The sequence below is a fragment of the Neohortaea acidophila genome (genome assembly GCF_010093505.1).
Source record: "Neohortaea acidophila strain CBS 113389 unplaced genomic scaffold BDY17scaffold_2, whole genome shotgun sequence".
NCBI classification, from domain to species: domain Eukaryota; kingdom Fungi; phylum Ascomycota; class Dothideomycetes; order Mycosphaerellales; family Teratosphaeriaceae; genus Neohortaea; species Neohortaea acidophila.
Genome location: NW_022985511.1, coordinates 2,024,413 through 2,036,175, shown reverse-complemented (window position 1 = coordinate 2,036,175; position 11,763 = coordinate 2,024,413). Strand labels below are relative to the sequence as shown.

At 57.3% G+C, this 11,763-nt stretch overlaps 7 protein-coding genes across 7 annotated transcripts; 3 read left to right on the top strand and 4 right to left on the bottom strand.

Annotated features, from left to right (window-relative positions):
- Positions 1 to 324: 324 nt before the first annotated feature.
- BDY17DRAFT_308228 (uncharacterized protein) lies at positions 325 to 1,788 on the top strand (the record flags this gene model as incomplete). The annotated part of the gene is made up of 1 exon (XM_033735184.1): positions 325 to 1,788. One exon carries the CDS (start codon positions 325 to 327, stop codon positions 1,786 to 1,788), a length of 1,464 nt encoding a protein of 487 aa, XP_033593440.1.
- A 118-nt stretch (positions 1,789 to 1,906) lies between these two features.
- BDY17DRAFT_87483 (complex I intermediate-associated protein 30-domain-containing protein) lies at positions 1,907 to 3,175 on the bottom strand. The gene is made up of 5 exons (XM_033738795.1): positions 3,003 to 3,175; positions 2,885 to 2,945; positions 2,658 to 2,820; positions 2,170 to 2,594; positions 1,907 to 2,102 (listed from the first exon to the last, which is right to left on the bottom strand). Exons 1-5 carry the CDS (start codon positions 3,032 to 3,034, stop codon positions 2,025 to 2,027), a joined length of 759 nt encoding a protein of 252 aa, XP_033593439.1. The 5' UTR covers positions 3,035 to 3,175; the 3' UTR covers positions 1,907 to 2,024.
- Positions 3,176 to 4,178: 1,003 nt separating this feature from the next.
- On the bottom strand, positions 4,179 to 5,227 carry BDY17DRAFT_308226 (uncharacterized protein; the record flags this gene model as incomplete). Its single annotated transcript, XM_033735183.1, has 3 exons — positions 4,179 to 4,319; positions 4,426 to 4,976; positions 5,038 to 5,227. 3 exons carry the CDS (start codon positions 5,225 to 5,227, stop codon positions 4,179 to 4,181), a joined length of 882 nt encoding a protein of 293 aa, XP_033593438.1.
- Positions 5,228 to 5,366: 139 nt separating this feature from the next.
- BDY17DRAFT_87682 (uncharacterized protein) lies at positions 5,367 to 6,330 on the top strand. Its single transcript, XM_033738796.1, has one exon. It carries the CDS (start codon positions 5,622 to 5,624, stop codon positions 6,144 to 6,146), a length of 525 nt encoding a protein of 174 aa, XP_033593437.1. The 5' UTR covers positions 5,367 to 5,621; the 3' UTR covers positions 6,147 to 6,330.
- Positions 6,331 to 6,896: 566 nt separating this feature from the next.
- On the bottom strand, positions 6,897 to 8,438 carry BDY17DRAFT_87478 (uncharacterized protein). Its single transcript, XM_033738794.1, has 2 exons — positions 7,146 to 8,438; positions 6,897 to 7,077 (listed from the first exon to the last, which is right to left on the bottom strand). Exons 1-2 carry the CDS (start codon positions 8,148 to 8,150, stop codon positions 7,000 to 7,002), a joined length of 1,083 nt encoding a protein of 360 aa, XP_033593436.1. The 5' UTR covers positions 8,151 to 8,438; the 3' UTR covers positions 6,897 to 6,999.
- On the top strand, positions 7,902 to 9,290 carry BDY17DRAFT_292269 (uncharacterized protein). Its single transcript, XM_033732789.1, has 4 exons — positions 7,902 to 8,295; positions 8,381 to 8,432; positions 8,545 to 8,728; positions 8,806 to 9,290. Exons 1-4 carry the CDS (start codon positions 8,175 to 8,177, stop codon positions 8,953 to 8,955), a joined length of 507 nt encoding a protein of 168 aa, XP_033593435.1. The 5' UTR covers positions 7,902 to 8,174; the 3' UTR covers positions 8,956 to 9,290.
- Positions 9,291 to 10,324: 1,034 nt separating this feature from the next.
- On the bottom strand, positions 10,325 to 11,356 carry BDY17DRAFT_236689 (S-adenosyl-L-methionine-dependent methyltransferase; the record flags this gene model as incomplete). Its single annotated transcript, XM_033730307.1, has 1 exon — positions 10,325 to 11,356. A coding segment is annotated over one exon (1,032 nt), but the record flags the coding sequence as incomplete, so codon positions are not given.
- Positions 11,357 to 11,763: the final 407 nt, after the last annotated feature.

Here is an 11,763-nt window from a genome sequence, read left to right as displayed (position 1 = left end):
CTTGACGCGAAACATGGCGCTGATAAGACACGGTGCTCGTTGACTCAACCATTATGATGCCATGCCGGGGGGATCAGTCGCACGCGGCGCACGTCAGGCGCACCCGGTGGTGGGTTGTACTGTATTTATCCGACACCGCGCCATTCCATCAAGGTGAGGCCTGCACAGCAGCATTACCCACCCCCTTGTCCATTATTGTCACAAAGAGAGCAGAAAAAGCGAAGAAAGGGATTTGGGAGGGCGGCCGCCCTTTCCGCATGCGTCTTTTGTATTCTCTTGTCTTTCCTACGTGAATTGCTCTCGTTTTCTCATACTCGTGTCAAAATGGCGTCGCCAGCCGCTGCGCTCCCCTTGGAGGTCCTTCTGCAACTCTTCAACAGCCTCGACGCGCGATCCTACTTTGCTGCGCGCAAAGTGTGTAGATGGTGGTATACGGCATCGTTCGATCTGCTCAATACAACTCGGTTGCTGGAGACGCTGCCTCTCGTCTCGCCGCGGGTTTCCGGCGTCGGCGCGAACAACGATGCCGAGGGAATATATGCACTCTGCAAAGATGCCTCTCGCACCCTCATGCTCGAAACTTCCATTCGCCGAAGTGAGCACAACGAAGATGAGGGCGAGAGCCGGGCGCTGAAACCTTGCTCCCTGCCCCACGGCCTTCCCGCGGCTCACTCCATTCGCACCGGCACGATGGTCGTCCTGGACGGATCCACAATTCGAGTCTTCGACACTTCCACAAGCACAGAAATACTCGACTGCCAGCGCCGTGTGCACGCCCGCTTCGGCAGCGGCCTATGGATGCCAGCTCCACCACCCGCAAGCTGTAAAATCGCCTTGGCCGCAAATGGTCGTCTTCTGGCTCTGGCTCATATGCACACGATTCAGCTGTACGATCTGACCGCGGGATCGGAGCGGTGTCTTGTCAGTGACGACGTGTCGAGCGTCAACGAGAACTCCATTGTCGGCGTGGAGTTTGCCCAGAGAGCTTTCCTACTGAGGGTGCACCTGAGTCAGAAGGGACAGGTAGTGTATCTCGGGTCACCAGCGGAGCACCCTGAGACGCACCCGAGTGCAGACTTCGAGCACTGGGAGGGCACCGGAGGCCTCAATAATCGGTTTCTGGATTCCTCACTTCTCGTCCCGGCGATTGGAGCCGCGGACGGCCAGATGGCGTGGCTGTCGGGCTTACAATTGCTACGACCATTGCAGAAAGGGTATTTTTTTGCAGCGCAACGACACGGCGGCGGACACAGCAGTCGCTACACATTATCGCACATCAAAGTCGTCAGCAGCCCGCTTGCCACCGTTGATGGCGGCAGCGTGGTGGAAGTCAACAGGCTGGAGAGCTTCCTCAGCGCCCAAGACTACAACCTGGCCGGGCTTTCGGATATCAACATGGGCACTTGGGGCAGCATGCCGAGTGCGCACGAGCATCGGCCGCGCTTCATGCTCAGTGCGTGCGGGCGGATGTTGGTGTTGGCGGAGAGGGAGAAGAGGCGGGATTGGCCGACGCCGTCGACGCAGCTGTTTGTCTACCGATTGGCTGGCATGGAGCGGATTGCGAAGAGCACCGCCGATGCACGAATCGCCAAATTGATCGAGGCGGGTTCAGAGAGCAATCGAACTATGCACAAGACTCGAGTCGCGGCGGTGCCCGTTTGTCTAGGCGCGACCAAGGGCCAGGATCTGGAGGTGCTTTCTGAGCCCTGCGATGGAGCGACGGCCTTGGGAAAGATCACGTTGACCACAAACGAGACTCGATGTTCCTGGGTGCTGAACAATATCTGACAGCGACAGGCGAGGCGATACGAATCCACATTGCAACGAATGCCGTGATAGGGTATGAGAATTTTGAGAAAGCAAGTTCAACTGGCCCAAACAACTCCGGACGCCAAAGCATTGGACGATCTCATTCTTCGTTATTGCAGCAGAAACACCAGCGTCCATCGTTATTGCGTACATGGCCAAAGTTTCCGTCCCCATTTCCGCTATGAGCATTCTGCAGGACGTACATTCGTCCATTCTTACCAGGCGCAGCGAGAGTATAGAAGACAGAAGGCCGCTAAGCCAACAACAGCATAGATTGCCGCGCGCCGACGTTCCTACATAGATTTAGATGTTAGCACTAATGAATTCATAGACTTTTTGACTTGTTGGACGTCTTCATACCTGGATTAGCAATCTAATATTACCAAAAGTGGAACGGCGAGGTGATGCTGCCGCTACACCACCCTTCTCCACATCCGCCTCGTCTATCTTTCCTGACAGCGGGGGATGTTTACCGTCAGGAGGAGGCGCCTCACTCAGCGCCGAGATGCTTTTGAGCGTGAGGGAGAAGTCTCCATACTGCGCATCGAAAAACGAGCGGACCATGATGCTCGCCCGTTTGATGTTCTTGACATCGAGCGGCGCGACGTCCTTCTGCGGCTTACCGCGGTAGGTGGGCGTAAAGGCATCCCAGGGGAAGAAGATGGTGTTGTCGGCGACGTCTTCGAGGTCAAAGTCGCATTCGAAAGAGATGGACGATTTCTCGCGCCCGGTTTCAATGCCGGGCGATTTGAGGTCGTCTTTAAGGATGAATGTGTAGCGTTTATCTGTGATGTTGTTTAGTCTTCTGGTGGGTTTGGTCTGGATGGTGGAGGAGCGGCAGGGCCTACCATCGCCGTTTTCGATGTCCAGCTGAATGCCGGCGTAGTCCGACAAATCCAGCTTCAGGTCGTCGGACACGGTGCGCTGGCTAGCGAAGCCGGCGCCGCCCAGCGTCTTTGTGTCGAGCGTGCCATAGAAGTGGGCAGTTTCTTGCCCACAACACAGATGTGACTTTGTTTCGCATCGTCAGTCAGGAGAGGCAAGGAGCCGCAGAGCCTCCACACGGCAACCACACCTTTGAGCTACCCCCACGCACAGAGTCGTCGCTGGCCGTCCAATCGTCGCTCTGCCATCCACTACCATGCAGAAGCATTAGCATGCATCATAGTCAATGGAAAGTCGTGGATACGTACTCCACACCACCAAAGAGCGTCTTGGCCTTCATCTCGTCGACTCCACCGTCAACAAGGGTAGATGAAGACGCAATAATGCGGCTGAGCAGCTCGTTCGATAACAGGCGAGCAGCGGCTTCACCTCGAGTTGATTGTTCAGTCGACGACCGATCGATGTCGTGCCAAGCGGAGTGAGTTCAAGCGGGTGGAGTCGAGTGTTTCGGCATGCAGCCCGAAATTCCACCGAAAACCGGCTAGCTGGGCTCGAGGCTTTCTTCGCGCGCCACCACGCGAGCGGACAACGAGCGGACCTCCTCCACTTCCGCTTCCGTGGATTCAGCCCCAACTCTGGGCCACCCGGATGGACAAAATGGTGTCATGTTGCCCGCGCGAATCGCGCAAAGCGCGGCGCTTGCCGATTAGAAATGCTCTGCAACGTCCTCGGCTCGTCCACGCGGGTTGCGTGGGGGACACACGTGGGCTGCGATTCGCGTCATGAGGTGCTGGGGTGCAGGTGGAGGATGGTAGTTTCCGTTGCCGTGTGGGGTTTCGGTATCGCAGCTGCGTTACGGAGCGTATAATACATAGCGTCGTGTCATTGTTCGTTGTGCGCAATAACCGCACTTGATCCTCCGCGTTGCTAAGCCTCGATGGGGAAGGAGGACGGTTGGACGCGGCTAGGCTACAGTAGGCTGCTGCGTTTCGGATATCGGCCTCGCAGCCAATGTGTTGTGAGTTGCCCGCCGGTGCCGCCTTCTCGCAGATACGTCTCATCATCAGCCTCCCCTGGGTTGATCCATTGCCGAGACCTTGAAATTGCCAAGGGATCGATCGGTGGCGCTTCATACCTCTCAATGAGGCAAGAATTTGAGCAAGTAGGTTTGATAACATATAGTCTAGAGAGTGGTAGGATCCCGTGCCTTTCCCTTCTGTCTATCTATTATTCAGCCGAGGCCTGATTCTCCTATGGATGGGAGAGCTTCCTTCGTCGCGACATCATTTCCCGGGCCCGGCGCAACTCCGGACCCGATCTCCGAACCCGACCCGATCACGAGCGAGCGAGCGTCACATTCACCGAACGATGAAACGGATGGATGGGCAGCGTGCGTCGATTAAGTACAAGACCGGATCTGTAATGAACTCGGGCCAGAGCGAGGGTTGTATATCGTTTGCATGTCGTGTGCCACGGCGCGTGCCTCACTTCCAGTAAAGCGGGTCGTAGCATTGCATTGGTGGCGAGTACTGTGCAATCCAAGGCGGGGTGGTCGGGTGCTCTGCAAACTCGTCCAGCGGCGAGTCGGCTTGCGACAGGTCGAGGGAGTCCGAGAGAGGCGGAGTCTGCAGTCGTCGATCAGCCACCGGTGCGTCTTGGATTCTGCTGCGGCGCGGCGTTGGAGATGCGGTGCTGCGGCGGCGGCAGATGAGGGTTGCGCGTAATACTCACATATGCTGCTGCATCATCGTAGAAGTGCTGCGGCTGCTGCTGCTCCATACCGCCCGTCGACGCGTAGCTCATGTTGAGTACATTCCAATCGTGGTCGTTGTAGAGGTTTGCTTTCAGCGGTGCAGCGCCCGTGCTCTCCAGTATTGGCGGGTAGCAGGCCGGGACCGTTTGCATGTATTGCGGGTACAGTGAAACGTCGACTTCGCCGCGATAAGGAGGGATGGTGGAGGCTTGCGGATAGCTCACGTCGTCGATTGCCGAGAAGGCAGGGAAGGAGAAAGGCGGAGGCGAGGTGGAGAGCTGCCTGATTGACTGTGTCGAGAACATGCCCCGATCGTCCAAAGGCGATGTGATGGATTGAGGAAGGAGGTCGGGCGACGCGTGATCGAAACTGGCTTGCGCACTGCTGGAGCTGTCGCGTCGTGTGTCGTCGTCCCAATCCAACGGCAGCTCCGACGTCTCGGGCAGTTCTTCGTGTGTCTGCTCAGGGGAAGCAGAGCTCGATCCGGCTCTCTTTTCCAAGTCCTCCAACCGTTTCTTCAATTTCTTGCCTGGAGCCGCGGTCAGGAAAGGCTGGGTGACGAGGGGGTAACACGCGACGCAACAACTTACGGTAGTTTCGTTGTGCAATCCTGTTCTGTATCCTGCGTCGCTCGGCGAGGTCGGAAATCTGCGTCCAGTCTTCATTCGGGTTGGCACTTGCACTGAAGGCGCTGCTGTTTTGATGCGAGGAGGAGCGGGCCTTGGAAGGCGCCGTGTTGTGCGTCACTGGGGGGTAGCTATGACTGGCGGGACGATGCATGCTCGGTGGTATGCACGTCTTCACAATGGTTGAATAGAGAGATAGTCAGGAGATGGGAGATGGGGGTAGAGGGTGGGTCAAGGCAGGTAGGATCGAGAGCACAGAGCAGGCTGCGAATGAGTATCTATAAATGTTCGGTACCTCAGTACTGGCCAGCAGCGCATTACGAATGCGAGGATCGGAGCCGGAGCTGCACGCGCACGTTGCGACGCTCCAGTCCCGGGGCGGAACCCTGCCCTCGTACGGGCGGTTTGGGGTCACGGAGTTTAGCTGGCCCTAACGATCAGGGCGTGTCGGCCGTAGGCCGCAGGATGGCCCACCTCTCCGACGTGCGGCTGCAAAGCAAGGGCTGCCTGACATTCATGGCCCATCATTTCGTCACTCGTCGAGCTGGATGGTCGCCCGGTGGCCTCCGACCTGCCCATCGGTCGTGATTAACGGCCGACTGGAGACGGCTAGCTATGCGAAGAGTGGCTCTGGCGGGTGCAGCGCTATGCCGGATGGAGGGAATGGTTCGATCGGATCGAGCAGACGAACCCGCCGCGTAGCAGCGGAAAGGCTCAGACACGCGCGTTGGAGCAGGATAGGGCGTGCTGCCGGCGGTGCCCCCTTTGCTTCATCCAGCAGTCCTCGATGCGAGCGTCCGAATCAGCCCGGGCGCATACCACGCACGGCAAGCTCCCGGGCAGTCGCGGATCCACCGCGGTCCCGCGCCAAGGGTCTTGGGATCACGGGTATGGATGGGATAGCCACGGCTGTGCAGATCACAGCCCTGCGATGCAGCGAACGAGCGACTTCCCGACTGCACCTGACTGTACAGCTGGGCCCACTGACAAAGCAAGCCACGCCATCGCTCCCGTCGCTAATGAATTGCCCAACTCAGGACAGTCGTGGCAGCCTGCCTTTTATCAAGTTTTAAGCGAAGGCTTAACCCGCTGAGTCACTCCAGGCATATCTCGACACTGCCGTCTACGCACCTCTTTCGTGTCCGCTGCCTAACACCACAGTGTTCACGAGCAATACCCGGTGGGTTGGTGTATGCTCCCCCACTCGCATCAACAACAAGTGTGTTATAAATCCCGCGGGTTTTTGCAAAGTCCGCGGGTCCATACACCAAAGGGTACGGAAACGGGGACCTGCCCTATCTTGCGCACGCGCTGATGGGCGGGAGATCGTCACTGGGCTCGGCCGGGAAACATCCACCGACCGGTCCCAACCACGTCACGTCGAAACTACATTCTCCCGCCCGGCACCTGGAACGCCACGTTCACACACGGCCGTGATTAACATGCGGAAAGCGCCATTGTTCCTCCGGGATACCTGCGACCGTCCGAAGCTCATGACTTGGGTATCGTTAATAAGCAACGACACCCCCGAATCTCGCCCATCTTTGCGTCAAACTTTCAGCACCGGCTCCAACATTTCAGCCCCAGCGCCGCTCTTCCTCGGTCCCCCGTCATTTGCCTGGTCGGCGAGTGTTACAGCGTCACCTTCCACATTGAGGCATTCTTGCGATGGCTTCAAGTTTTTCCTCCATCGATGTGTCTGTCCATCTCGGCCCAATTAGCCATGCGGTCCGTAGGGCTGAATATGTCTATTTCTGTGTTGTGAGTCTGTAAGACACAACCTGCGCGGCGTCCAACCGTGGCAATGCTGCGGACATGTTGATAGAGATGGGCCGCTCTGCAGAGTTGCATCCAGGAAACAGACTTCAAGTTGCTGCAATCGAACTTGGAAGCCGAAGAGAATAATAAAGCTGTCCTGCATCACCCTCACTGTATTGGGAAGCCGACGACTACTGCATCGGGAAGTCCAAGAGACCACACAGCCGCATCGTGGAAATTGTGCCCCTGCTATGTAATTAACTCGTGCTCCCTTACAAAGCCTTGCATTCTGGTTGCGAGGCAAATACGCATACCCATTGGCGGCAGAGAAGGGCATTATAAAGAGCCTTCGAGTCAGTGTGGAGAGGGGGCAGGATCGTTGTTCCAGCTCTAAATTCAGCCGCCGCCGCCACAGTGTGCCCTACCGCGGCATTCATCTGCCAATCGCCACGTGCAGCACGACTGCCCCGAGTAACACTGATTGCCTTGCATCCAGGTTTGTCGGGGGTTCGTGCAGCGGGACATAGCGCCGAAAGCGATCGTGATGGATTCAATCGCCTTTCCTGAGCTGGTCTCAGGGTCTTGGGGCCGGATGACGGTCGCCATGATCCATCCAGCATCCCAGAGCCGAGAGGCTCAGGCGCCTCAGGTGTTGCAACATCTTTGCTCGTGTCATCGGAGGCAAGAGCCGCAAAGCGAGCTCGGTTGGTTATAAGATTCCCTCGCCCACTTCGACTCGATTTGTTCGTCTTGGTGTTGGTCAACTGGCACGAAAGTATGCATGTACGGACAGCCATTCGCAGACATTTTTGTCCGAATTGATGTGTGGAAAGGGCATGTATGCTTTGAGTTTTCCACCGACGCCGTTGTGTGGATTCACTCACGTGACTACACTTGTGTACTTGCTTCCGGTGAGTGGTCGTAGTGTCGACTTGACTGCTGAGTCCGCGATGACATATAAATACAGCAACACGCTTGCAGAACAATTGCATTGCCATATGTCGCGTCGAAAACACCACATCACGTGCAGGTGGAAACCCCGCGTTTGTGGGGGTCCGGGGATGGGCCTTCCCCACTTTCGATTGGACGAGCAGTCGCGTGACAACAGCTCTGGGAAGGAGGAGAGGAAGGAGGGGCCCCGGCCTCAGATCCCCTTCCCTTTGCCTTCCCTCCCCCGCTCTCCCTTCCACCTCCCCTCCACACCCTTTGCTGAAATTGAGTGTGCGGACCTTCCTGCACCACAGCTCTTGCACCTCCGACTTCATCTCGTGACCACCACTGTTTCCCCCCTCGCGTTTCCATCCCCACCCCTTCTCCATCCCCGTCTTCGCCCCTCACGCAACATGGCAGCAGACGCACAAGAAGCCAAGCTCAAGAAGGTCGACTCGGCCGCGCCTGATGACAAGGTCATGCACAAGCGAGCGAGCAGCTCGTTGCCTGGCGTCTTCAACATCAACGACCTAGGTACGCAACTTCTAACCTCGCCATCGCCGCCGTCCTCCAAGGGGCAGTTCGGCCGATGTCGGACAAGTGCTGAACAATCGAGCAGAAAAGGAAGGCAAGGAGATCAAAATCTCCCCCGAAACACAGAAGCTGGGCTGGTACGTGACACCCTCTGATGGCGATGACTGTGACAATGCCGTGCTGCACTCGACTTCATCTCAGCCTGTTGCTCATCATGCCATCCTCAACTCGGCTAACACATTCACACAGGAAGATGAACACCTCCCCCGCCAGTCTCGACGACAAAGAAGTCCTCAAAAAGCTCCTGACCGAGCCGCCCATCAAAAAGATCGACCTCGTCTTCCCCCTCGGCTCCGAAGTGACGGCCCGCAACCCCAAAGGCGTCACCATCAAAGACGCCCTAGACGCCATCTTCAAGCAGTACAAGAAGAAGGTGCGTGTGGCTCCCTCCTTCCCCCCTCTTCCCCGCAGACTTGCTTGCCATGAACCCCGCTGACAACGCTGCGCCAGGCCGACGACGAGTTCGAGAACCCCTACCTCGCCGGCTTCGAGTGGGACAAGGAGGAGAGCTGGACGAAGTTCAAGGTGCACCAGAAAGCCACGGGCGAGGCGCCGGCGGGCAAGAAGAAGAAGAACAAGGGCGGCGATGCGGAGGAGTAGAGGCTGCACTCGCCAGCACGCCCCCGCGTCACGGAGTGGTGTGACTGCTGTGAGCGTCTACGACGCCATCTCATCATTGCCTAGTGGAGGGATGGACCGCGTGATGTAGACCAATAGCGTATGGCGAGCTCACTCCTGCTATCGCACTCACACTCCTTTGACCTCGGCCGAGCTCTCTCATTCTGCGAATAGTCGATTCTTAGTTGTGAATGCATCGCAAAGCAGCATTGCAATACTCGACCAACAGATGAACTACCACCGACAATCTAATCAGATCCATAATCGGACCTCACGTCGCCACCTCTACCCAAACAAATGGTGATAAGACAAACGGCAAAAAGTAAAAAGGTCATTTCGATAATTACGGTAATAGCGGCCGAGCCGCACTAGGTACATATAGCTAAAGCTCGGCACGCCACATCGCTCGCTCCCTCTTAGCCCCCCGGGAGAAACCCACCGTCGCAGATAAAACCAGAGAATGCTCCTCTACGACTTCTCTTCACTTCACTCGATCGGCTCCGTGCTGGCTGCGCGCGCTCTCACGCAATCCGTGGAAAGTTTCGTGGAACGGGGGCTATCTTGTGCTGATGCTGGCATGGACGTCGTCTAGCTTGAGGTGTGTCGTTTTCCAGAGACGCTTGTTCTGGTGAGCTGGCGGTGGTATTAGGGCGTTAATGCTGTAATGGCAGGCGGGCGGGCAGATGCGGAAAAGAGGCAGGATGAGGACGTGCGCCAATGGACGATGAGGGTCATTTGTCCTGTCTTGACCTTCTCCACCGGGAGAGTGTCGACCGCACGCGTCAAAGTCCTGGTTGGAGAGTCGATTTCATCGTTGCTGCGCGGAATGGGATATCGTGGCCAAGAGTAGATTGGAGAACTGAAGGTGTTGTTTTTGGGTTCTTCGAGAGACTGGATGTGGGATAGTGAGTGGTGGGAGAGGAATGTGTCGTTCCTGCTCGGCGCCCATTCGATCGATGAGAGGAAACGGCACGCCAGACTCGGGTGTGACGTGACTAGCTGACTGCGAGATGAATGGCAGTCCAAGGCACCCGAAGCACATGATGCGACTCGGTGATTCGGGTTTTTCTCGGGGCCGAATCCGAGTCTACGCCTTGACGGACTCCAACGGCGGTGCGGCGGGTGGCTCGGTGATGCCGGTGGAATCCGAATGCGCAGGTGACGGAGACTTGCTGGTGAAGTTGGAGCTCGCCGCCGAATGTTGCGGGGTGGGACTCAGCAGCACGGACGAGTCCGACTTCACTACGCCCTCGGCTGCTAGCGGCTGGAGTGGTTCACTCGCGATTTTGATTGGCATTACAGGCTCGGGAGTCGTCGATGCTGCTTTGGTGGCGGAAGAAACGGACTTTGGCTTCTCCGCAAGCCAGTGGTAGCTGGTGGTGATGAGGCGGGCCTTGTCCGCTTCGATGAAAGCATCGCCATCCTGAGCGAAGCGGTCGAAGATGGTGTTGAAGTGAGCGGGTAGCAGGCCGAATTTGACGGCACCACGGAGACCGATGCGAACGGTGCGGAAGAAGAACTCGGCACGCTCGATGAGCGGAGATTGCAAGCCGTCGATGCTTGCGTTGTTCGCTTTCAAAATGGTGAAGCCGGCGGATTCAAGGGCGTCGGCGAGACTCTTCGGCGTGGGCGTACCAACCGCGCCAATCAATGGCTTGATCTTGCGCATGAGATCCTGATGATGGGTGTCCTCGGGGTTGAAGGCGTCCAGACTTGCCCAATCCAGCAACGACAGCCTGGCGCCGGGCTTGAGCACGCGATAGAGCTCGTCACAAAGCTTCGGAATGTCTTTGCAAAGAGACATTGCTTGGATTTGGTAGAAGCCGTCGAAGACTTCGTCTGCAAATGGCAGAGGTAGGTCGTTCATATCTCGGCGGACGAAGTTGTTGGGGAACTTTTGCTCGTGGGTGAAGGCAATGGCACTCGCCACCTGGTCATGGTCGATATTGAGTCCGGTCACCTCGGCGCCGGTGAGCATGTGCATGTGCGCGGCCACGCGACCACGACCGCAGCCCAAATCAAAGACTTTGGCATTCTCCGGCAGCTGCAATTCTTCGGCAATGCTTTCCTCGTACAGGATCTGATTCATGAAAATGGTGGCGTTAAGGTCCATGACGGGCGGAATGTACATCTTCTCCAGCTCGCCGAGCGCGCACATGTGGTTGAGGACGGAGTAGTAGTCGCGCAGGCATTCGCCCACGCGGTTCTGGTAGTCCGGGCCGAGCTTTTCGGTCATCATTTTCTCGTCCTTCCAGTCGAGGTCGTAGATGATGTAGGAGTTCATGAAGTTGTCGACCTGCTGCTGAGTCAGGCCTTTGAGGACGCGAAAGGAGCGCAAGGCTGTTTCCATGCGGCGCAAATGCTTGGGACTTCGCGACTTCTTGACATTCGACAATTTGCGGGTGGCCGGTGCCTCGAAGTCACTGTCGTGGGCGGCCATGTCGGCCAGCTTGCCGCGCGCACTCTCCTCCGCGAGCATGGTGGAAGCGACAGACGGGGATGCGATTGTGGTAATGAGTGACGAGTGACCCAAACGGTGGATTCAAGGGCGCCCGCTCACAGCGATGAGTTGATTGGGCGGGGGGCAAGCTGCCGAGCTAGTTGTCTTGGCTCGTTGCTTATTGTGAGGGGATGTTGAGGCGCAGGTGGGGGTCAGTGCAGGATGCAATCCAGAGGTGAAGTGGTGGCGATGAGTGAGTGAGTGAGTGAGCGAGCAAACAGATCGGGGCGGAGATGCAGAATGCAGGGCGAGCGCGCGCAATGCCTTGGTGTGCAGGGGAGGGGGAAAGG

What these genes read in the sequence shown, in the direction of transcription:
- BDY17DRAFT_87483 (XM_033738795.1), bottom strand. Translation starts at nt 3,034, where the DNA reads ATGAAGGCCAAGACGCTCTTTGGTGGTGTGGA. An exon ending in ACGCTCTTTGGTGGTGTGGA is followed by an intron (nt 2,946 to 3,002) that starts GTACGTATCCAC and finishes TCTGCATGGTAG; the next exon opens with TGGATGGCAGAGCGACGATT. An exon ending in TGCGTGGGGGTAGCTCAAAG is followed by an intron (nt 2,821 to 2,884) that starts GTGTGGTTGCCG and finishes TGCGAAACAAAG; the next exon opens with TCACATCTGTGTTGTGGGCA.
- BDY17DRAFT_87682 (XM_033738796.1), top strand. Translation starts at nt 5,622, where the DNA reads ATGGTCGCCCGGTGGCCTCCGACCTGCCCATCGGTCGTGATTAACGGC.
- BDY17DRAFT_87478 (XM_033738794.1), bottom strand. Translation starts at nt 8,150, where the DNA reads ATGGAGAAGGGGTGGGGATGGAAACGCGAGGGGGGAAACAGTGGTGGT. An exon ending in CCCTTCTCTGCCGCCAATGG is followed by an intron (nt 7,078 to 7,145) that starts GTATGCGTATTT and finishes ATTACATAGCAG; the next exon opens with GGGCACAATTTCCACGATGC.
- BDY17DRAFT_292269 (XM_033732789.1), top strand. Translation starts at nt 8,175, where the DNA reads ATGGCAGCAGACGCACAAGAAGCCAAGCTCAAGAAGGTCGACTCGGCC. An exon ending in CTTCAACATCAACGACCTAG is followed by an intron (nt 8,296 to 8,380) that starts GTACGCAACTTC and finishes ACAATCGAGCAG; the next exon opens with AAAAGGAAGGCAAGGAGATC. An exon ending in TCAAGCAGTACAAGAAGAAG is followed by an intron (nt 8,729 to 8,805) that starts GTGCGTGTGGCT and finishes ACGCTGCGCCAG; the next exon opens with GCCGACGACGAGTTCGAGAA.